Below are 25504 nucleotides of genomic sequence, written 5' to 3'. Positions count from 1 at the left end.
AGTTATCCAGGAAAGACAAATCAAAACAACCCTGAGTTTCCACTTCATAATAGTCAGAATGGCTAAGATGAAAAACTCAGGGAACAGCAAATGCTGGCAAGGATGTAGAGAAAGAACACACCTCCACTGCTGGTGGAATTGAAAGGTGGTAAAACCACTTTGGAAATCAGTTAGGCAGCTCCTAGATAATTAGGCAGAGTACTACCTAAAGACCCTGGTATACCACTCCTGGGTATATACCCAGAAGATGTTCCAACATGTAATAAGGACACATGCACCACTATGTTTGTAACATCCTTATTTATAATAGCCAGAAGCTGGAAAGAACCCAGATGTCCCTCAACAGAGGGCTGGATACAGAAAAGGTAGTATATTTACACAATGGAGCACTATTCAGCTATTAAGAATGATGAATTCATGAAATTCTTAGGCAAATGGATGGAACTAGACAGTGTCATCCTGAGTAAGATAACCCATTCACAAAGGAACACACATGGTATGCACTCACTGATAAGTTGATATTAGCCCAAAAGCTCTGAATACCCAAGATATAATTCACAGACCACATGAAGCTCAAGAAGGAAGACCAATGTGTGGGTGATTCAGTTCTTCTGAGAAGGGGAACAAAATACTCACAGGAACAAATATGTAGATAAAGTGTAGAGCAGAGACTTCAGGAAAGGCCATCCAGAGACTGTCCCCTCTGGGGAGTCACCCCATATACAGTCACCAAACCCCAACACTATCGTGGATGCCAAGAAATGCTAGTTGAAAGGATCCTGATATGGCTGTCTCCTGAGAAGCCCTGCCAGAGACTTACAGAGGCCGATGCTCACAGCCAACCATTGGACTGAGCATGGGGTCCCAGGTGGAGGAGTTAGAGAAAGGACTTTAGTAGCTGAAGGGGTTTGCAACCTCATAAAAAGAACAATATCAACCAACCAGATCCCCAGAGCTCCCAGGGACTAAGCCATCAACAAAGGGATACACATGGCTCTAGCTGCATATGTAGCAGAGGGCTGCCTTGTCAGGCATCAATGGGAGGAGAGGTCCTTGGTCCTATGAAGGCTCGATAGATGCCTCAATGTATGAGCAAGGGCGGGAGGTGGGAGTGGGATGGGTGGAGGAGCACCTCATAGAAGTAGAGGAAGGGAGGATGGGATAGGGGCTATCTGGGAGGAGGGTAAACTGGGAAAGGGGATAGCATTTGAAATGTAAATAAAGAATATATCCAGCTGGGCAGTGGTAGTGCACGCCTGTAATCCCAGCACTTGGGAGGCATAGGCAGGTAGATTTCTGAGTTCGAGGCCAGCCTGGTCTACAGAGTGAGTTCCAGGACAGCCAGGGTTATACAGAGAAACCCTGTCTTGAAAAAACCAAAAATGAAAAAAAAAGAATATATCCAATTAAAAAAGAAAAATAAAAGATGTAAAATCAAAAAAAAAATTGTAAATGGAAAAAGGTCAATAAATTTTGGGTTACTTATAGTCTATGTAACAAAATGCTAGGTTAGAACAATATGACTATATATACGTGTATTCATACATATATTACATATATATGATATATACACATACCTCCTATGAGTATATTAAACACTAATAATGTGCTAGAGTGATGTGACCAAGTATTTTATATATGATAAATACATATACATCTTGTAAATATGTATATGAAACAGCAAATAAAAGCATCTTTAAAGAAGACGATATAAATCAGTGGAGAAAAATTGTTCAGCTATGGAAAATGTGATTATAAAGACCATTTGTGTGTTAACAACTTTTGTACATAGACTCAAAATATTTGCTGCTCAATCTAGCAGTAGCTTATTGTTAGCATCAATAAACCATCCTACTTTATTAGTGGGTTTAACCTAATTTATTTTTCAACTGTTTTTAAACAAAAATTCCTTTAGGGTTAAAGAGCAAAACTATGAAGACACAAAATATTGGTCTCCTGGGTGGGGCAGATGTTTTAGGTCAATGAAAATACTCTGTGTGATACTATCATGACTGATTCAATTCTTTATACATTTGTGCAGACCCACAGAATACACAACATGGAGAATGAATTCTTTTGTAACTGTGGACTTTTAGTGACTGATTGTCAGGAGGGCTGGGATTTGCCTCAGCATTTGCCTAGCCTATACAAGGCCCTGGGTCAGATCCCCAAATCTACTGAAGAAGAGATACATTATTCCATACTGATTCACTGTAACAGATGATGCATCACTGATGGGAAAGGCAGAATTTATGCATGTTTGGGAGCAGGGGATGAATGAGAGCTCTGTGTTCTCATCCTTTTGCTATGAACTAAAAGTGCTCTTCAAAAGAATAAATGTCATCTTAAAACAAAGAAAGACCTCATAAAATTACAAAGTTTCTGTAAGGCAAAGGACACTGTCAAAAGGACAAAACGGCAACCAACAATTTAGGAAAGGACAGAGGGCTAATATCCAAGATATACAAAGAACTTAAGAAGGTAGACTCCAGAGAGCCAAATAACCCTATTAAAAAAAATGGGGTACAGAGGTAAGCAAAGAATTTTCATCTGAGTAATATCAAATGGAGGATAAGCACCTAAAGAAATGTTCAACATCCTTAGTCATCAGGGAAATGCAAATCAAAACAACCCTGAGATTTCACCTCACACCAGTCAGAATGGCTAAGATCAAAAACTCAGGAGAAAACAGGTGCTGGCAAGGATGTGGAGAAAGAGGAACACTCTTCCACTGCTGGTGGGGTTGCAAGCTGGTACAACCACTCTTGAAATCAGTCTAGTGGTTCCTCAGAAAACTGGGCATGATGCTACCAGAGGACCCCACTATACCACTCCTGGGCATATACACAGAGGATTCTCCAGCATGTAATAAGGACACATGTTGCACTATGTTCACAGCAGCCCTATTTATAATAGCCAGAAGCTGGAAAGTACCCAGATGTCCCTTAACAGAGGAATGGATACAGAAAATGTGGTATATTTATACTATGGAATACTACTCAGCTATTAAAAATAATGAATTCATGAAATTCTTAGGCAAAGTGGGTGGAACTGGAGAACGTCATCCTGAGTGAGGCGACCCAGTCACAAAAGAACACACATGGTATGTACTCACTGATAAGCGGATATTAGCCCAGAAGCTCAGAATACCCAAGAAACAATTCACATATCAAATGATGCCCAAGAAGAAGGAAGGAGAGGCCCCTGGTCCTGGAGAGGCCCCTGGTCCTAGAAAGGCTCAGTGCAGCAGTATAGGAGATTACCAGGACAGGGAAGTGGGAAGGGGGTGATTGGAGAAGGGGGGGGAGGGAAGAGGGCTTATGGGACTTTTGGAGAGCGGGGATCCAGGAAAGGGGAAATCATTTGAAATGTAAATAAGGAATATATTGAATTTTTTAAAAAAAGCACAGCTACTAGTGTACAATACTTTTAACAAATGGAAAACATACTATTCTAGGATGAGAGGATTCATTTTTTATTTATTTTTTTATTATTCGATATAATTTTTTATTTACATTTCAAATGATTTCCCCTTTTCTATCCCCCAACTCCCCGAAAGTCCTGTAAGCCCCCTTCTCTCCCCCCGTCCTCCCACCCACCCCTTCCCACTTCCCCGTTCTGGTTTTGCCGAATACTGCTTCATTGAGTCTTTCCAGAACAAGGGGCCACTCTTCCTTTCCTGGGAGTGGGGACCCAGAAGAGGGGAAATCATTTGCAATGTAAATAAAAAAATAAAATAAAATAAAGTGGGTAAACTATTTGGACAGCACACCAGGAAACTCAGCATGTAGCCAAAACAGAACAAAGACCTAATCCATCCAAGTCCATAGCTCTGGGAAAGTCTCTAAATGTAGTAACCTTGCTTTTCAACTTCTGTAGTTCTGCTTCTGGATAACTGCTCTTGTTAACTGAAGTATGTCAACCCAGAACATCGTTTGGTTTGGGTTTTTTGTTTTATTTTGTGCTTAAAAGCTTACCCTGATACAGTCTCAATGCTCTACTGGGATCCTGAATACCCAGTATAGTCTAATACAAATATAGTATGTATAGGCTAATGCATACCTTCCATTGGCTTACACCTATTTCCAAGCAGTTTTCTCTAGTGGATACTCCACAACAGCATCATAACAGAAAGCTCAGCTATCCAGGTTCCTTCTGCTAGAGGAGAACATGAGGAGAGCACATCTTTCTATGAAGGGCAAACCCTCATATGATACCAAATCTGACAGTAATGTGACACTGGACTTTCAGCCTCCAAAGCTGTGAAAAATAAATTCTGTTTTCTACACCACCTCATTTGTGGATTCCACTGTAGCATCCCAGACAGACTAAGGCATCTAGGAAGCATTCATTGCACTAGTAAACCAAAGCAACTTATGATCATTCATCAGGTCCAGTTAGGGAAACTGCTTTCATATAGAGTGCATATTCCTGTGTTCCTTGTCACTGAAGAAAGTTTAGATCCTTGATATGAGATGAACCAGTGATCTGTATGAAACGTATATGTATAAAGATGTTAAAACTCTAAAATACCTCCAAGTAAAATCACTGATAAATAGGCAATCGAGCACCCCTGTACTTACAAGAGAACATGCGCAATGATGGCGTTCACGTCAAACAAGATGTCCGTGGGGAATTCTCTGAGAAGTATGTTGCCTCTGGAAAGAGTTTTAGGAACACGTTATACAAGTATCTACTTATGCTCCAAGTTGCTTCCCAATCTAAAACATTTAAGTTCTTTGATTAAAGTCTCTTTCTTATCTGTGTACCCCATATACCTACCAGAATGCTGGTACATAGTATATTTAAATATATGCTGTATATGTACTCAAGTATGTTTATTCTGAAAAATGTAGAACCTATACTTCTACAAAAAGTACTGAGAAACAAACCCAAAAGAGACCTCCCAATAACATTTTCCTGTCACAAAGATTTCCAAGCTTGCTTGGGAAAGAAACAAACAGGTAAAAGAAGTTTCCTGAAGGCCCATCTCCAGGGTCTGAGAGTATATGAAATCCCTCTGAAGATGACACTCGAGGGTAGAGGAATCAATACCAAGATACCAGCAGATCTTGAAGAGGGAAAGGAGTCCCAGTATGGAGCTGGCAGAGCCACTCAGAACACTGTTCTGCCCTTCTTACCAGACAGTCTGAGCAGGAATTCACACAAGAGTCTCACAGGGAGTACTCAAGTTCCCAGCTTCAATAAAGAAAATTAAAATGGCAAGTCTGCTCCTTGGAGTTTCTACTAAACTTCCCAAGACCCCACTAAAGGCCACATCATTCTGACCCAGTGATATGTTACATACTTTTAAGTAGTCTAAAACAATCACCTAGCGTAACAATCACACTCCAAAGAGAATTTACCTGAATAAATACGCTTTCATCAAACCCTCTTCTTCCCCACAGTACCTTGATGCTTCTTCTTCGACACAAATAACCTTTAAAAGATTATATTTAAGGTTCAAGGTATGTATCACAGGGCCAAACATGGAGAATTATTAAACATCACTGCCTGTCTCCAGGTTAAATTCTGCATCTCATTTCTTCTGGTTTATGCTGTCACTACTCACACACCTGAAGACACCACAGAAAGGAATAGTCCTCTACAACTAATGACGTTTAATTTTCTGCAAGTTTATATTTAACTAAATTTTTCTTAAGAATTAGGTGGTAGGGAGGTAAAATAGGAAGGAAATGCTTAAGGCAAGATAAACAACCATGAAAGAAAACCAAAAATCAACGCTAAGAGTGGAGCTCAGAGGCAGAGTGAGTACTTAGCAGAAAGAGTGAACATAATCTAGGTCCATGACAGCAATCCAATGCCTGAGCACAGTGTGGCAGCTCACACAATATGGCAGACAACATAGTGTGGCAGCTCTGCTGGTCTCCTAACCCAAGTCCATGAACTCATTTACTGCTATTAACAGAATCTTGCTTTGAAAAAAAGAAGTGTCCTATTGGAATGTTTGTAGCCTCTACAGCGGGTCAGGATGGCCACAGGGTACACTTGGCATTGGCAGATGTCACGGTATGGGAATTTACTGACAGTTCTCAAAAGGAGACAGCTTCTCTCTCAATAAGAACACTAGAATACCAGTAGCAATCCCAAGCACAGGCACATTTATACTGTTTGCTAAACCAAGTGTGCACTGTTAGAGAAGAAACACCAAAACCAGACTGCTCACAACCCAGACTTATGTGGTGTAATGTCTCAGACCATTTGTGAAAATAAGACAGGGTGACAGGACACAAAATCAGGAGGCAGTAATGTAAGTACAGGCCAAGGACGTGGACCTGGAGGGAAGCCATAAAGACCTAGAGGCTGATTAGGAATGAAGAGTGTGTACACACATCACCACACAGAAGAAAGCCATAAGGAAAGCACACACATTTCCAGCTAGGGAGATGAATGGCCACTAATACAGCTAACCAAAACAAAGGCAGGAGAGGCAGTTATTTTGTTCTGAATTTGATTAAGGGTTTTGTTTGCTTTGACGGAGTAGGGTTTTATTGTTGTTAGTTTAATTTATTTATGCAGAATTTGAGGAAATGGAATGAAAGCTGTGGAACATTTTTTTTAAAAAAATATAAAAGGGGAACTGACAGGAAAGACATAGGAACAGAAAATTAGAATTAGCTCAGTTAGAACCAAAAGAACTTTAGTGTATATAGGTTATTAATTTTAAATTGCAAACTATAGGAACGCCCACGTTATGACAAGAGGTCCATTCATTCACTCATTATAGTCTGAAGATATGGCATTATGTTAACCACTGGGGATATAGTTAAGTCCCAAATAATAAACATTATTTTTAATTTACATTTTTAAAGTTTAATCTAAATAATTAAGACATAAAGCTAAGCAGTATGCATTACAAACAGTAAAGGGACAGAATACAGCAGAGCATTTGAGACAGATAATCAAGGAAGGCTTCTCTGAAAAGGTGACATTGGTACTAAGAACTGAAGGAGACATGTAAGTATTTGAATACGTGCCTAGGTCCTGTGGTAATGGCAGCTGGGGGACTCAAGGAATAGGAAAATGAACTGAATGCTTTAGGAACATGTAAGTATTTGAATATGTGCCTAGGGTAAAAATACATGCAAAGGTCCTGTGGTAATGGCAGCTGTGGCAGACTCAAGGAATAGGAAAATGAACTGAATGCTTTAGGAACATAAACAAGGTGGAAGACAGAGTGAATCACAGACAAGGTAGTCTCTGTGACACTCTGAGCTTTGATTTGCTGTGATTGCAATGGAAAGCCTGTCATCACACATGGAGAAAAGGGTCTGTAGTGGTTATGATCAACAGGGCAAGCCTTTCTGGGACAGCCCTGGGTCCCCTCGGTGACAGGATGACCAGGAGAGTAAGAGTGGAACAAGAGTAGCTGAGCTTGAAAAGTCTTGAAAACAGAACACAGGGGTTATAAGAGAAAGAAAAATCAGGGATGAGCTTATTTGCTTGCTTGTTTGTTTTGTTTTAAAAACAACTTTGATACAGTCATGAAACTTTGTTTTGGTTATCATTTGTATCATATTTCTTTTTCCTTCATTTACCTTAAAAATATGTAAAGTCTTTAGACACATATTTAAGTTGCATAAAGTTGGACTAGGTTACTTTCTCTGGCTTGAGAATATTTATCTTAATTGGAATACTTAGTCCATTTATATTTTTATCTCCACCCATCCTGGAAAAGCTACTAGCAACTAATGGTGGCCATAGGAGAGGTAGTCTTTTTCTTCCATGGTGTAACCATTAGTAAGTTGTCTCACTAAATAAGCCCTGACTCATTACCATTCAAGCAATCATAATTAAATTCAGTGGTCTCACATGCTCACAAAGGCATCTAGGATTTGGTATTTTCTTCATCTATCTGTGTCTCTCAATATTAATTTTTAGGACATTCTCAAATGCTACTCTCTTCCCCAACACCATGTCACTTTCTTTTTTTTCTTTTTCTTGTTTTTTTTAATTTGATATATTCTTTATTTACATTTCAAGTGATTTTCCCTTTCCTGGATTCCCCCTCCCCGAAAGTCCCATAAGCCCTTTTCCCTCCCCCTGTTCCCCAATCAACCCCTTCCCTCTTTCTTGTTCTGCTATTCCCCTACATTGCTGCACTGAGCCTTTCCAGGACCAGGGGCCTCTCCTTCCTTCTTCTTGGGCATCATTTGATATGTGAATTGTTTCTTGGGTATTCCAAGCTTCTGGGCTAATATCTGCTTATCAATGAGTACATATCATGTGTGTCCTTTTGTGATTGGGTCACCTCACTCAGAATGACATTCTCCAGTTCCACCTACTTGCCTAAGAATTTCATAAATTCATTGTTTTTAATAGCTGAGAAGTATTCCATAGTGTAAATACACCACATTTTCTGTATCCATTCCTCCATTGAAGGACATCTGGGTTCAGCAACCAACAAATTGGGAAAAGATCTTTACCAACCCTACATCTGACAGAGAGCTAATATCCAAGATATACAAAGAACTCAAGAAGGTAGACTCCAGAGAGCCAAATAACCCTATTAAAAAATGGGGTACAGAGCTAAACAAAGAATTTTCAACTGAGGAATGTCAAATGGCTCCTAAAAAAAATGTTCAACATCCTTAGTCATCAGGGAAATGCAAATCAAAACAACCCTGAGATTTCACCTCACACCAGTCAGAATGGCTAAGATCAAAAACTCAGGAGAAAACAGGTGCTGGCGAGGATGTGGAGAAAGAAGAACACTCCTCCACTGCTGGCAGGGTTGCAAGCTGGTACAACCACTCTGGAAACCAGTCTAGCGGTTCCTCAGAAAACTAGGCTTAATACTACCAGAGGACCCTGCTATACCTGAGCATATACCCAGAGGATTCCCCAGCATGTAATAAGGATACATGCTCCACTATGTTCATAGCAGCCCTATTTATAATAACCATGTCACTTTCAGTCTCAACACTTAGCAGCAAATCTTCATTTCTTTAACATGGGACTGAAGTTGTGTATCCCTTACTATACTGATGACACTCTTAGTAACTAAGATGATCTGTGAATGAGACGTACACCCATATTTACATACAGCCTTTCCAAAGAGACGGGGTCATCTAAAGAACATTCAATATAGGAAGTTCATTTCACTTATATTTACTTCTTACGTGGCAAGGACGGAGCTAATCCTTTAGTGTGGGCCTGTGATTTATTACCTTCCCTTGGGATTTCTAAGTGTTCTCAACCATAACATCAAAACGTCAGTTAATAACAGTGACAGCCTAGCTGGGCGGTGGTGGGACATGCCTGTAATCCCCAGCACTCTGGGAGGCAGAGGCAGGCGGATTTCTGAGTTCGAGGCCAGCCTGGTCTACCGAGTGAGTTCCAGAACAGCCAAGGCTATACAGAGAAACCCAGTCTCGAAAAAAAAAAACCAAAAATCAAAAAAAAAAAAAATTGACAGCCTAAGCATAAATCCTAATATTCTCTCCTCCAGTTATTAGATACACAGTCTAGGTTCTTCTCTACTTGTTACTAAACAGCACAGTAGTCATGGTCTTCAGTATCATACATAACTACTACTTCATTTTTAAAGTTTATGTCCATGAATATGTGTGTGTGTGTATATCATGTATGCCACATGGTGGAGACCAGAAGAGGGAATCAGATTCCCTGAAACTGGAGTTACAGATGGTTGTGAGCTGCCATGGTGTTGGGAACTAAATTCTGTCCTCTGCAAGAGCCACTAGATCTCCTTACTACTGAGTAGCTGTAACCTGGCACTTCCAAATTTTGGAAGCATGCTGGTGTAACGCTCTAGAATAGACTCAGCTGTTATAAATAAATCAAGCCTTATTATATACAGTACACTTAAAATATGAAATTTGTAGTCTGACTGGGTTTTTGTAACTGTCCTACCTCCCTGTCTAGGAAGTCTTACTACAGACAAGAGGCAAATAATCTCTGGGGGGAGGGTGGAAGTTGAGAATGAATAAATGTATGCAAAAAGCCATTGGGCACTAATCTGAAAGAATTACAACTTTCAATAGGTGACTTCTCATGTCAAGTTAAGTTAAATAAAAGTTTTAGATGTTATCGAACCTGACACATGTGGAAATTGTCACTGAAATCCATAGCAAATTTGAACCTTTTTTTTTTTGAAAAAAAAATATATCTTCAGATTGGCTTGCTTTATTCTAAAAATGTCCCAAACTATAGTATAAACAATTGTAAACACAGAAAAATACAAAGCCAAAAAATTTTAATCATCTTCATTTTGTTCCTTTCACTTACATGAATAGAAATTTAATGAACAGCAGAATTGTGACTGCTATGAAACAGCTATAAAACAAAAGAAAGAAAGCCCACCACAGACTTGAGACTGCTCTGGCAGAACAGGTGATGAAATGCACTGATACTCCAGAGCTGAGGGACTTGAGCAGCTTCTCTTCTCTCTGTGTCCCGTGACACAATCACTGAAGCTCTTCCTGGCCTTTCACTTACACTTTAGGTACAAAAGCAAGGAAAAGAAACTCATTTTTTTCTCAGTTTGGAAAAAGTTGTGAATGTGTTTTCAGATATGCAGTCTGAGGTCCGAGGGTTGTACATGTCTGTCACTAATGTTTTATTAACATAAATATCTGTGTACCTTTGCAACTGAAATCCCATAGTCCTGGAGAGGCCTAATGGCTTCTTTTAGTTCTTCAAGAAATACAGAGTTACTTAGAGAACCTAAAACAAGAAATGTTGAATGAATAATATTGAATTTGATCTTTTAAAAGATGAATATTTAAAACTAAAGGTAAAATCTGAACACACAAAAAATTAATTATTTTCCATTAAGTATTTATGTATCTAGCCTTCAAAACAAACATACCAACACATATTTTCCTATTGCTTCTTTATTATTTCTTTATCACGGGATAGTTTAGTTTTGTAAGTTACCTTAAAATTTTATTTAAAGCATATATTTAAAAAATACTAAGTTTGAATCAGCACCCCAGCACAGATATGACACCATGAGGGAGACTGGGTATAGCAGACAGGCCAGTACAGGGACCAGCTGCATACCAAGCAATGAGCTGCTGGGGGCCACCTGGGTGACTCAGCGCTGTGGCTGGAGAAGGCTGGAGTCTACTACCATGACTCGTGCTCTCAGAAGTGTATGCCGTGGGGATGCCTTGCTGGGTTGGAGCCTCGCATCATAGACAATGTGTGGTCTGAGCCTTTGGGGCTGCTCTTCTGGTGTGGCAATTTCATCTTTACTGGAACAACTGGGCCAAGGGCCACTACAGAGGAATGTGAGCATTGTAACTGCCTGCAGAGTATCTAATTCATGCACTGACTGGGCAGTGCACGGGCACGCTGCTCATCAGCAAGATCTGAGAGGAGCACCCAGACTGCATCTTGAACACCTTCAGAATCATGTGGTCACCTAAGGTCTTCGACACTGTGTGGAGCCCTACAACAACACGCCACTGGAGCACTGGAGCCAGTGGGAAGCACTGATTAGACCTGGTGCATCAACAATGGGGTCCTCTACCACATTGCTTCCCCAGGCTCAAGCTAAGCACACCCACCAATGGGGACTTCAACTACAGGTATCTGCCACCAGGAGCAGTGTCACCACATCTCTACATGTCCATGTCACACCTGGTCAGCTCAACACCAACTTACACAAGCTGGCCATGAACATGGTGCCCTTCCCATGCCTGTACTTCTTCAAAAGCCCACTTCAATACCCTCACACCCAGGGCTACCAGTAGGACTGTGCCCTGACAGTGCCCATGCTCACACAACAGACGTTCAAAGCCAATCACCTGATGGCCGCCTGTGACCCAGGCCACAACTGCTACTTGACCTTTGCCACCATCTTCAGAGACCCCATGTCCATTGAGGAGGTGGATGAGCAAATGCTGGCCATCCAGAACAAGTTAGATACCACATACACAGCATACTTAGACACACATACAAAACTTCCAAATTGACTTTAAAATACCAAATCACAAATAAAATTAAAACAGTGCCTAGAGATGTGAACTTATTTTATTAATTCCAATACAATTTTATTGTTACTGATAAGAAGGCTTAAATAAACCCATCACAATTATGTTCAATAGTCATGTATTAAAGAGGTCTCAGTACAATTAATGACACAGCCAATGTAGAATAGAATAATAAACTAATCATTGCTAAAACTATATATCCAGCTTTTATAAAGTTGCTCTAACAGCTACATGCTAAAGAAAAGAGTAAGGAAGTATATACTCCAGAAATGACTGACTGAAATTCAAATGGTTTGTCAGTAACCCTGAAGTAGTGTTTTCTATGAATAAGCGATGTGTAAATCCATTTAATCCTCACACTAAGTTTAGAAGACAATCACTACTACATCATAGCAGATGAGAAACAGAGAAAAGCTCAGGTGCCTGGATCATGCAAGCAGGCAAATCATAGAAATAGCATTATGGCACATATGGTTATAACGGACAGAAAGTTTCCACTGAGTGTACTGACTACAGCAAAATAAGTATCTCAAGAGTCACGTAAGAATTTTAAGAGATACTTACCAACTTGGCAAAAATAAGCTAATGAGGCTTTTCCTGGCTGCAGTGTGCTGAAATATTGCTGAGAACTCAGTTCTGGGAGAGAGTCTTCAGTTGACTTGTAAAAACTGCACATCAAAACCAACACAACACCAGCTCTAAATACGCTGAAGCCAGAAGACATCATGAGCTGTGCCTGACTATGAATGCCAGGAGATTTGTACATTTTCTTCACTGCTGTGTTCTACTGCCTGAAGCGATACCTGGCACAGAGCAGCAGATCAACAAAGTTCTGTTAGACTACATTTGTTAAATTTAAAGATATCAAATGAACAGTCAAATCACTGCATGACTTGATTTTACTAGAACTTTATTTCCTTCTAGTGAGAAAGAAATAGGGAATCATATTTAAGAACACTAAATTGATAATACTTTTGTTTCATTTTATATTTTCACATTGCTGGAGACTGTTTAAGAAAGTTTAAGGATAGTTTAAGGAAGTACTGTATCACTAAGCTAACTACCTTCACACATCTTGAAGAGGGCTAGGTGTACAACCATGCTATCATTGTTGATTCTGTATTCTATTTGGTGTTTTGAGACAAGGTTCTAGCCTGAAGGCCCAGCTCACCTCAAACTTATAACAGCCCTGTTTGCTGCCTTTTGAAAGCTTAGGTTACAGTCATTCAATACCATACTCAACTTAATTTTTGATAACTGCAATAGAAATCAAAGATACCTACAAAATGCTTATTAATTTTCACATCTTTACTAAAGTATGTTAAGCTGACATTCTTGAACATTCTAAAATTAATTTAAAATATTATCCAATCCTTTATTGTTTCCTATGTTAAAGAATGAACTCAAAGCATTACACTAGCTAGTTGAGTACTCTACCACTGATCTTCAGGCCAGCCATCCTCTTACTTCTTAAGTCAAGGTATCAATCATTAGCCTAGAAGCCTGGAATACCCAAGACACAATTCACATATCAAAGGATGCCCAAGAAGAAGGAAGGAGTGGCCCCTGGTCCTGGAAAGGCTCATTACAGCAGTGTAAGGGAATACGAGGACAGGGAAGTGGGAAGGGGTGGATTGGGGAACAGGGGGAGGGAAGGCAGCTTATGGGACTTTCAGGGAGGGGATCCAGGAAAGGGGAAATCATTTGAAATGTAAATAAAGAATATATCAAATAAAAAAAGGTATCAATCAGCTGTCTAGGATGGCCTTGAATTTATGATCTTTGTGCCCCAGCCTGCTGAACAGCTTGGCATACAGGCCTATATCACCAAGCCTGGCTCAACTCATTTTTAAAATTGGACATTTTGTTTGACCCATTTACAGCTAATGTACAACAAATACTACAGTGATGGCTCAACATCATTTGGTTGGGAATAATACATGCAAAGTCTGCTATAGGTTTACTATCTTTGAAATCTCCTGCAAGATATCTACTCACACTGTGCAAGAACATTCGTTCTGAACAGAAGCCTATTTTAATGCTTGGATGTACTATTTTGCACTGGTTATACACTGCCATCTTAACTGGCTGGTCCAGCCCTACTCCCTGACCCGGTCTGACCTAGCCATCCATTCTCCCATCACCTTCTTCCTTGGTGTGCTCAGCACGTTCCTTCTTGGCCTGCTCTCAGTTTTGTCTGCTGTTTTGCAGTTTTCAATTTTTTTTAACATCTCCGGGAGTTTTTCTATACTACCGAAGTTTAAATGAAGATAGCTTAGGCAAGCAATTTACCACAGACATACAATCCCAGCCCCTAGGGAAATTAGGGTAACATAAAAAATACCATATTTATAAAAAGCGTAAGTACACTCATAGGTATAGGTGAGAATTTTCATCTTTTAATCTGAAATAGGACAAGATATATAGATAGAGATATAGAGACATTCCTAAGAGTAAGAGCAGAGTTTTTCAACAAAGGATAAGATGACAACTTTGTAAAAAAAAAATCATAAAAGCACCGACTATACACTCCATTCATCAAAGATCATCAATGAGATATTTCTCCCTAGAGAGCAGGTGTTTCTGGAAAAATAAAAAAGAATGAAGCTAATGATTCGTGGATTACTTAACAACTTCTGAAATTCATTAGACCAAGTTACTATCAGTGAACAAATTTGTCTTCAGTTTTTAAACCTGAGTTGTGCTAAAAAGCTGAAAGTAAACTAAGAAATGGCAGCTGTGAAGGGTGTATAAAAATGTAATCTCAATGATACCTCATTGAGAAGTATCCTTAAAAGAACAACAATAGCAACCAACCAGAGCTCCTAGAGTCTAAACCATCAACCAAGGAGTACACATGGAGACACTCATGGCTCCAACCATATATGTAGCAGAGGACAGCCTGGTCAGGCATCAATGGGAGAAGTGGCCCTTGGTACTGTGAAGGCCCAGTATAAGAGAATTGGGGGGGGAGGGGGGCAACACACCCTCATAGAAACAGGTGGAGTGGTGATGGTATAGGGAGCTTCTGGGGGGAGGGTAAATTGGGAAAGGCAATAATATTTGAAATGTAAATAAATAAAATATGCAATAAAAAAGGAAGTATCCTTAAAATTAAAATTGATTATACATTCTAACCATTGTAAGAAACCTATTTCACGGCTGCTTTATTAGTAGAAACATTTTAAAATAGGTCACTCACTATTTTCTTTGTATTCTGGAGGAAACTGTATGTATTTCTGTAGCTAAGGGAATAACTACAGAGCACTCATTACTATATGAAATAACAATAACCTAATTAAAAAACAGCAAAGTATTAGGTTAAATCATAACTGAAAGATCAACCATCAATTATTTCCTTGTCTTGAGGCTACAATTCAATTACTTTAGACTAAATTGGACATTAGAGTTTCACACTGTTCCTCCCCCCCACAGTGTGCTTTGCAGCTCCAAAAGTTTGACTTCAGCAATCTTCTATGTGACTAGACAGGTGAGGCTACACCTCTGAAAGTGCAGCTACCAGTTAGGTGCCAGAGGCAGGAATAAATTAGTAATACCACATACATACTTAGCTAAGCACAGAGAATGCAGAGTCCACTAGAACTAAAACCGTAACAACCAAAGTTGAACGGATGAGGAGACACAAAGGGAAAAAGCGAAAGGTGAGGCGGTGACAGAGGCTAAATATATTTCACAACACCAAAAGCCAAAATTATTTAAAATAAGTCTATGCTGCCAAAATACATGAATACAAATTGAGAGCAGTTATCTCTGAAGAAAAAAAACGGAGGCAAGAGTGAGTGAGTATCAAAGCAACTTTTGAAGCCCACAAAGCCATTCCTTTTTTTTCCTTCCCTTTCCTTAGCTTTGTCACATATGGTCTCACTGTGTAGCCGAGCTTGGCTTCATGGTGATCCTCTTGCCTCACACTCCAGAATGCTGAGATTACCGGTATGAGCTGTAATCATACCTGGCTAGCATCATTCCTTCAAATAAACCATCTCATTTTTATTTTAAAAGTTATTTATATTCTTGTTCTTCGACTTTTGCAATCTTTTGCCTTCTATTTGCATGTAAATAAATCTTCTACATCTTCCACAATTATTCAAATCTACCCCAACCAGCTACAGAAAACTGGATGAACCCATGCATGGAAAAGAAAAAGTATTTGCTTAGAGGCTTGCCTTCCTTAAACAGGGATCTTTAAAGGACGGAGTATGTGGGTGGGAAAAAGCATCAGCAAGCACGGAGTAAAAACACAGACATAGAAAATAGCGACTTTTCCCTCTCGTAACTAGAAAAGGTATGAAAAAGCAGTGCTCAGTGCTCCAAAGTTCTCCACAAGTTGATGAGACCCATGGGAGAATGTGACCTGGCTCCCTGGGTGTGGCAGATCCGGGCTCAGCACTCTTCACAGGTCTAAGGCAGCCTTCACTTCATGGCGCTTCCTCATTCCATCTCTGCTGAAGCTGTTTATGATACCTTGTGAATTCATTATGGGGGGAGCAGGGGGATATCAGTCAATAATTTCAACAGCCAGCACGTGGCAGGCACTTTATTTCCAGAAACGTTTAAATTGGTTAGTTCTGTGTCAGCAGGAACACAACACCAGGGAACCCTTAGCTAATGTGTAATGAATTCAAGGAAGACTTGTAAAATGTTAAATCATCAAGATTTGAGGACTTACTTCTGAAGTGTAAACTAGTCTATGTCCATTGGTACACAAGCTAGAAATGAGCAGCTGCCTTAGCAAAACCTCTAAAATACTAGCTAGGAGGTTAAACATACCTCAACGCTGGTCTGGGCACCGCAAGAAAAAGGTTATCTAACATTGATCATCAATAAAGAAGCCACATCAAGTTGGTAAAACTGTTGCTACAGCAATCTGGAGATGATACACACCTACTGAGTCCACAATGAGTTTGTACCGAAGTTCTTACAGCTAATGAGCTTATTTTAAGCATGAAGAGGCTTGCAAACAGACGATTCATACTGTATAGAAGCTGCTGCTGTTTGTATTTAACAAGGTATGAAAAAATCTGGGAAGCAGCACCAGCAAAGACAGGCAACATGCAAACATTAAACATAATTTACACCCAAACTATTCCTTGTTCATAGCAGCATGCTGACCAAACCACCTCAGCCTCAAAACAAAAGGCCATATACTCCCAAAACCAGTTTAAGATTATAGCAAGATAATGATAAAACTGGCAGGACCTGTTACAGGACAAACCCAAAGACCTTGGAGAACCATGCTCTAGGGCATGCAGAACAAGAACTGCTTGCTGCTAATCTGTACCAAGTAACTGTTGTGTGCTCAAGTTCTCTGAAGAAACTGTATCTGTATAAAGACCCTGCAGCATGCCTGACCTGTGCCGAGTAGAACATAATGAAAAATCGAACACTCTTAAACGAGAACCAAAATCATCCTGCACTACTTCTTCCCCTTCCAGTCAGCGCTGAGTAGCCACTGTTGTATCTGGCTGAATAGCTGTAATGTTAAGAATGCATATAGCCTCCACCAACCATAAAGCTAATGAGAAAAAGACAACTTCTAAATGCTGGAGATTCTCCTGCCTCATTATAGTCTACCTGGTGAGCCTACCATTAATAAACACAGACTTTTTTGCTCATTTCTTTTCATTTTATCGTTATTGTACATGTATGGTCATGATTACATACGTGTAAGTGGTAGTACTATCTGGTGCCTGGTGAACTACTGGCCGAGAATACTCGTTCAAATACTCATTCAGAACAGATCTTAAGCTCCTGTGTGTCATGTACTTGGTGGTGGAGGATTGAGAAACAGCACTGTTCTTAGGCAGAGGATAGGAAAGAGTATTCAGGAAAGGCCGGATATTGGATGTTCCAGTAAATATACTGTCTACAAGAAAACTGAATCTGCGGTGAAATGTTCATTCTGAGAACAGAGGATTCCCTCTTAATCTTTCATTTCTTTGACTGATTTGCTACAAAAGGCCAAAAAAATAGTAACAAACTTCATATCGTGGCCCAATATACAGTCGTTTCTCACTTAAAGAAGAAATATACCTCTTATTTTATACCTTTGGGTCTCAGATGAGGATAGCACCACTTGCTATCTCACACAAGCAGAATTGTCACACCAACTCTTCCATTCTGGATGATCACCAAATTGTTACTGCTCCGCCGCCCAGCCCGCCCCAGACAATTCTCTAAATTGCTACTTTCAAACAAACACCTTCCCCTTGCAGAAGGCCTTAACATTCATCTGTTCCCAGTACCACCGTTCTTAAAGACCTCTTCCCAAGAGATGTAAGGGTTACTTACAGTTTCTGCTCACGCTTTGCTTCATTCGCTCCCCTCGCCCCGTGTTTCCTCCTGTTCACTCAGACCTGCTCACTTAAAGAAAAAAGAAAAGATCAAAACCAGCGTCGTTCGGTGCCCTAGAAACAGGTGAGCTGAAGCAGAAGTCGGAGCTCCGCAAGCAGCCTGGCTAGGAGGAACGCTGCCGGGTGCTGAAGTGCATGCAATCCTGCAGGAAAAGTCTCGAGGCCCGCGCTGCGACCCACCTGCCTGAGATCCTCGTGCAGTGAAATGAAAGGTCTCTGAGATCAGCGCTTCTCACCACCCGAGTGGAGACCGTGACAGAAGGCGGCTCGCAAAGCGACTACGCCTACCTGAGAGAGCTCACCGCCCACGGCCGCTACAGCCTCTGCAAAACCACTCTCTTGGGCTAAAAAACAACCCCCGAGGCTCCGCCTGCTCCTCGTGCTCCTTACGTAAGAGATCCTCCAACCAATGGAAGGCCAGGGGGCGGAGCGAGAACGGCCCTAGGTGACAGAATCTCGAGTCCTCCCGCCGGCGCGAGGAAGTCTTGCAGTTGCTGGGCCAATCAGCAGTGTGGGTGGGGAGAGAGGCGGGGAGGAAAAGAGGAGAAAGCAGGAGGCCAATCAAATCTAAGACTTCTGGAGTGACAGGTTCTGAGGCCTGTGGTATTCCGAGTGAGGCGCCCAGAGGGCGCGCCCGCCCGGGCCAATCGCCGGCTGCTCACAGTGCAGAGCGAGCGCCTCAAAAGCTCGGGTTTCTCAGCTGATTGTCTCCAGCCGAGAGTTGTTTTCTGCTGCTGCCGAGCCGAGCCCCGGCAGGAGGAGACGAGCCCCCCAGGGGGGGAGGGGGAGGCGGGCCCGAGAGCAGCCGCGGCCACCGCGCGGGGCTGCGACTCCTGTCACGGCGCTGCCCGGGGCCGCAGGCTGGGGCGGGTGGGTGGTCCGGGGGGCGCTCTGCCCGCTTCCTTCCCGCGCTCCCTCCCCGCTGCTCGCGTCCCCTCATGAGGGTGTCAGCGCCAGGGCCGGCGGCCGCCGCGGTCCCCACGGCCGGCCGGGAACCCTCGACGCCCGGCGGGGGCGCCGTCGCGGCCTCGGGCGCCGCGGTTCCCGGGTCCGTGCAGCTGGCGCTGAGCGTGCTGCACGCGCTGCTCTACGCCGCGCTCTTCGCCTTTGCCTACCTGCAGCTGTGGCGGCTGCTCCTGTACCGCGAACGGAGGCTCAGTTACCAGAGCCTCTGCCTCTTCCTGTGTCTCGCGTGGGCAGCGCTCAGGACCACGCTCTTCTCGGCCGCCTTCTCCCTCAGCGGCTCTCTGCCCCTGCTGCGGCCACCCTCTCGCCTGCACTTCTTCCCGCACTGGCTGCTCTACTGCTTCCCCTCCTGCCTCCAGTTCTCCACGCTCTGTCTCCTCAACCTCTACCTGGCAGAGGTAAGGCGGGAGGACCGGCGAGCGGGGGAGCGGGGCCGCCGGGATGCACTCCTGCCGAGACTGAAGGGGGTCGGGGCGGGGGAGGTGGCTGGAGAGCAGTCTGGGTACTGAGACACTCCTGTCTTTACCTCTCCCTCAACTTAAGCGGCTGATGGACTCGGTGCCTGAGGGGGTTGGAGAAGTGAGAGAGAGAGTATGCGTGCCCCGACAACTTAAGGCAGTGGGACACCCTTTGTTCAGTGTCCCAGACCTCCACGTAAGGCGTTGGTGGCGACCACAGAGAAGCACCGTAAGAAGTAGCAGCTCCGGTAGCTCGGTCGGGGCTGGACCGGGTTGAGGGAGGTTGGATGCTGAGGTAGAGGCAGCTCTGCTGAGTCTGGACCGCTGCCAGCCATTACGTCACCAGGCAGAGCTGTTCCTCCGCTATTGTTGCTGCGTTTCTTTTATTAGAAGCTTATATTTCCCCCCCCCCCTGCATCTCCTTAACTGTGGCTCGATACATCTTACACAAATTCTGATCGATCGCTTCCCCGACGGGCTGAGCGATCAATAACCAATGCTGCGGGACAGTCGAAGGACCTCCATAAAGCCCTTAGTGTTTGTCCCGGTTGCTGCTTGCTTTGGCCATTTAGGCGGTCTCTTCCAGCACAGCGTTTTGAGGGAGAGCTAATTAGGAGAGAAGATACAAGCTTACCTGTGCCTGTTGCAGAAACAAACCACGGAACTGTTGGGTTTTTGTTTTGTTTTTTCCAACAACTTGCTTAATAGCCGGAGTCTAATCACACCCCCTTTCTCTTTTACGGGGAATTGCCGGTTGGATTGCATTGTTCTGCAGCACTTTGGTATTTGACCCATTTCAGACAGGTTGGAGTATAAGGTTGTCAATCATATCTATCTGGTATTTATGCCTTTTTATTTTCAGGTTCCTCCCCGCCAAAGTCTTTATTTTCCTCAAAGTAAGAGCTTAGGAGAGGAGAAAAAAGGTGACATCATACACTTAATACTGACTAATATAGAACGGTATTGGTCTATGCAGCTAATCCTCTCAAAGGCTTTTGGAGGTGATGAGAATTAGCACAGTTCAAGGAAAAGTAACCAAAAAATGCACTTTTAAATCAGATTGTTTATATTTCCTACATAAACCAACTCTTTTTCTCCCTTATTAACAGGAAAACATCATTATTTTAAAGTCACAATTATAATTTCAGTTATATACATTATATATAAGCTATATACAATTATATATAAGTTATAGCCAATAAAAACAATTATTAGCAAAACCAAACTTTATTTTTATTCTCTATTAGCATAATACCACAAAAACCTTATAATACCACAAAAACTCAAACCCTTAAGAAGCAAAAGTGAAAAGGATATGCAATTATAAAACAAACATGCTACAATAGTGTGATATTTGGGAATCATCTGGTTGCTTAAGCTATTATAACATTTATAAACTGATACTGAGTTTTTCTTGACACTTCTGATAGTACATTAGTAATTTCTCATCATTGAAGCCTTGCTTTAGCCTCAGATACAGTTAATCTACCTGAAAATTATTAAAAGTCAGTTTGCTAGGAGCATCAGATATCCATGGGTGTTGTCATCCTCCCCAATATATCTTAAGAAATTATTTCTACAGTTCATTGGACCTTGCTAACACCACCCTTTCACTTGAGACATAACACATCAGAAAGTGTACAATCTTAAACATGCAGCTAAGTAAGTTTTATATATGTATACATCCAAGTTACCAACAGCCTAAGTAAGATCTTGGATGCCTTAAGGGTTCATTTGTATCTTCTACCAGCCAACACTTATCACTCAAAGGGGGAAAAGTAGCCAAATCATAATAGGAAAAATATCAACTATATATTTAAGCACAAAATTCTAAAAACTATTTCTAGAACAAAAAAAATAAAGATTTATCTAGATAAAATTTTCACTATTCTATCACTGATAAAACATTAAAAGTCTGAAAGTCGTATTAAATGAATCGCTTGTTTGTGTAATACAGTTTTCTGGGAAAAAAACTCTTACCCTAGAAAATATAATTTTCAAAATACTAAAGCTTTTTTTTTTTTTTGGTCTGGTTGTTTCTTAGTATCTTCTGGAAAGGGCTTATGTGTTGTTTGTCTTTTATAATAAAACTAAAAAGTTTAGGACAAACAATAATACTTGAATAAATATCCTTTTTTGAAAACCTGCTTTATAATAGACATTTAAATCAGAATTTATTTCCCAGTTCATTGATACCTATACTTAAAAGAGTATTTGAAGTCAAGTGTGGTGGTATATACCTATAATCCCAGCACATGGGAGGGAGAGGCTGGAAGAATGCCATGATTTTGAGGGCAGCCTAAACTACATAGTTCTAAGGCAATATGGCCTATATAACAATTGAACTTAAAAGGTGAGTATGTTAGCACACATTTGTAATCCTTGCACCTAGATGTCAGAAGCAGGGGGATCTCTAGTTACACACTGTAGTACTCTGCCTCAAAAGGCAGTAAAGAGTGAATTTGTTTTTCTTGTGTTTTTTGAGGCAGGCTTTCTATGTACTCCAGGCTGGCCTTGAACTCTCCATCCTCCTGCTTCAGCTTTCCAAATGCTAGGAAATATAGATGTATATACCATCATGCTCAGCTCTGGATGACAATTTTTAAGTGACAATTTCAAGTAACTGGAAGTATATTTTCCATTGATCATTCTGAATTAGTAAAGGTTTTCTCTGTGAGGAGTTGTTTCTTTATTTCAATGTTTTGTTTTCAGATGGGCTTGCTAGTTAGCTCAAACTGGCCTGGAATTTGCTGTGTAGCTCAAGATGCTACAAACTTAAAACTCACATGCCTCAACATCCCAAGTGATGAAATTGTAGCATTGCTGCCATACCCAGCTTTTGGATTCTTCATACTACAGCAAAGTTGTAGAGAAATTTTGTTGACCAAAACAAAACTATTATTTAATTTTTGTCCCAAAGTATTGCCTTTACTGTCTCATGTTAAATGCTAATTCCATTTTACTTTTAATTTAAAACATTTGTTGTGTTCATGTCTGATGAATTAAAGGCATTCAAACTTTTCATTATAAAGAACCATGGATCAGGCCAGAAGGTATACTCCATCAGTTAAGAGCACTTGCTGCTCCCACAGAAGACTGTCCAGTGCCCAGCACCTGCCTGTGGTAGCTTACAGCAGTAACTGTAGGTGCCAGCATACCTACATTCACATGCACATTCCCCTCATAGATACATAGTTTGAAAATAGAACCTTAGATCATTATAAACATAGGAAATAGCATTTACTACTTCGAACATATTTTATGGTGACTCTTTCAAAATACATATTTTTTTAAAAGTTAAGAACTGTGTAAACCATTCATTCTTTTGGTTTATACATGAATGGAATTGAGCTGAATGTATTTCCTTCTGACTTTTCATCTTTCTGAATTTTGGAATGGAAAAAAAAATGATAACCTAAAAACGGATATTGAACTTTCTCTGGCAGTATCAGTACCAAATAAAATTTTGTGGTCTTACATTTTCCCTAGTGAAGATTTCAGTCTTTAAATAGATTGTTCTGATCCTATCCTTCATTAGGATGTACAAAAAAAAACAGCATAAGAGTTAGTATACTATCTTTGGAGCACTATGATGCATGCCAAAATGAATGAGTTCATCTTTGAGGTCCATATTGACATTTTTCCTTCCAATATCTATAATATAAATGATAGTTGCTTAATCAGTATAAAATTCAATGACTTGATTCTCATGCTAAAAGAGCTAAAATGTTATATTTAAATTTTTAACTTCACAAATGTTATTATTGCTCTTCAAATGAAGTTACTATTATAAATATCAATGACACTTTAAATAAAATGTAATTGAATTTCCAGGTATCTTGGTTTGTTATATTACTTCCCACAAGTGTATTTTTACCACCTAAAATATCTCCTAAGGACAAGTCTCAGGGCAACTACAGCTACTATGAATATATTATTCAATGATGATGTAAAAGTTAAATTCTAGAAAGCATGTGATATATACAATTACCTTATTTTGATGAGTATTGAGGTAAATATGTATGGGTTGTTTAGTCTTTATATTTTGTGCTTAAAGATTATACATGTTATGAATGCATAGATTATCTTGGCTTAAATAGAGAAAAGTTAATTCTGGTATTTGTAATTATTAACAACGCTTCTAAGATATAGTACATGAAAAGTCTACAAAATAAATATCTTACATCACAAGTTACTATTCAATGGAAATGGCTTAGTTCATTGTTTAACTGTCTGCAAGGAATATAAACTGCTTTTGTCTAAACTTACTCAACTACCTTTTTCCCACTAACTTGATCCTACTTTTTCTATGACTGAGACTATAGTTTTTTTACTGAAGGCAAGATCAGATTGTCTGACATTTTAATGGATTTAATATTTTCAAAACATTTTATAACAATTACTGTGAGACTCTAATGATCAACAAAGCTGATCATGTGAATACAGGTGAACAGGGAGGCAAGAAGAGGATATTGGCGCCTCCTGGAACTTGAGTTCCAGGCAGTTGTTAGCTACCTCATGTGGGTGCTAGGAATTTGGATCCTCTAAAACAGCAACAAGTGCCTAACTGTTGAGCCATCTCTCCAGCCCTAGAAAATAAAATCGTTTAAAAAAAAAATCCAATGGGGGCTGGAGAGATGGCTCATTGGTTAAGAGCACTGGCAGCTCTTCCAAAGGACCCAGATTCAATTCCCAGCACCTATATAGCAGTTCATGACTATAATCCCAAGAGATCTGACACCCTCACACAGACATACACAGATACAGAATACCAACGAACATTAAATTTTTTTTAAAAAATTAAAACTATCTTGGAGGTCCTAGTAATTACATGAAAACACGAAGGAGAAATAAGTTCAGTATTTAGAAAAAGAAAGTAAAATTGTATTTGTAAATGGCATTAATTGCTGAGGTCAGACATCCTAAAGAATCTTTAAAAACTATTAGAACTACTAAATAAACTTAACAAATTATAGGATAAGAATTTTTACACTGAAAAAAAAAATTGGGCCCTGCATTGGTGGCACACACCTTTAATCCCAGCACTTGGGAGGAAGAGACAGATGAATTTCTGAGTTCAAGGCCCCTGGTCTACAGAGTGAGCTCCCAGACAGCCAGGGCTACACAGGGAAACCCTGTCTCAAACCAAAAAAAAAAAAAAAAAAAAAAAAAAGGAAGCTGAAATTGAGAAAGTTTCACTTACAAAACAATAGTATTAAAAATTAAAGTACTTAGGGAAAAAAGTACTTAGGAACAAATGTACTATAATGCAAGACATGCAAGACATATAATGAACACTACAAAATATTAAGAGAAATTAAAACAAGTATATATAGTTTGAAATAGACTATTCAGTTGACATATACAAAGCCCTAAGTTAGATCCCTAGCACTGAAAAAACAAAAACCTACATAAATGAAAAGTATACCAAACAGGATGCATCACCTTTTTTTTAATATTTTTATTTTCTATATTCTTTGTTTACATTCCAAATGATTTCCCCTTTCCTGGATCCCCCCCTCCCATATGTCCCATAAACCTTCTTCTCTCCATCCATTCTCCAATCACTTCCCTCCTTTTTCTCTGTCCTTATATTCCCTTCCCATGCTAGATCAATCCTTTCCAGGATCAGGACCCTCTCCATACTTCTTCATGGGAGTCATTTGTTATGCAATTTGTGCCTTGGGTATTCAGGGCTTCTGGGCTAACTAATATCCACTTATCAGAG

The 25504-nt window shown here is 40.5% G+C and overlaps 2 protein-coding genes and 1 pseudogene across 6 annotated transcripts in view; 2 read left to right on the top strand and 1 right to left on the bottom strand.

Annotated features, from left to right (window-relative positions):
• The window catches only part of Txndc16 (thioredoxin domain containing 16), an 89023-nt gene extending 69482 nt beyond the window's left edge, over nt 1-19541 (bottom strand). For 2 of the 5 annotated variants that reach the window (XM_052191726.1, XM_052191731.1), the window contains exons 1-6: nt 18533-18700; nt 18291-18362; nt 12546-12784; nt 10625-10707; nt 5367-5440; nt 4584-4658 (exon numbers count right to left, since the gene is read on the bottom strand). In XM_052191726.1, the coding sequence (XP_052047686.1) occupies nt 4584-4658; nt 5367-5440; nt 10625-10707; nt 12546-12747 (434 nt within the window). In that variant the 5' untranslated portion in view covers nt 12748-12784; nt 18291-18362; nt 18533-18700. Of the gene's footprint in view, nt 1-4583; nt 4659-5366; nt 5441-10624; nt 10708-12545; nt 12785-18290; nt 18363-18532; nt 18723-19467 lie in introns of those variants that run through there. The other 3 variants (XM_052191729.1, XM_052191728.1, XM_052191727.1) reach the window with 3 other exon arrangements.
• On the top strand, nt 11057-11963 carry LOC127691100 (tubulin beta-5 chain-like; annotated as a pseudogene).
• Nucleotides 19039-25504, top strand: part of Gpr137c (G protein-coupled receptor 137C) — a 74687-nt gene continuing 68221 nt past the window's right edge. The window contains exon 1 of the mRNA XM_052191732.1: nt 19039-19716. Coding sequence (XP_052047692.1) covers nt 19291-19716 — 426 coding nt within the window. The 5' untranslated portion in view covers nt 19039-19290. The remainder of the gene's footprint in view (nt 19717-25504) is intronic.

The sequence above is a fragment of the Apodemus sylvaticus genome, chromosome 8 (genome assembly GCF_947179515.1).
Source record: "Apodemus sylvaticus chromosome 8, mApoSyl1.1, whole genome shotgun sequence".
NCBI classification, from domain to species: Eukaryota; Metazoa; Chordata; class Mammalia; order Rodentia; family Muridae; genus Apodemus; species Apodemus sylvaticus.
Note: the sequence above shows the minus strand (reverse complement) of the source record. Positions and strands in the feature narration are given on the sequence as shown.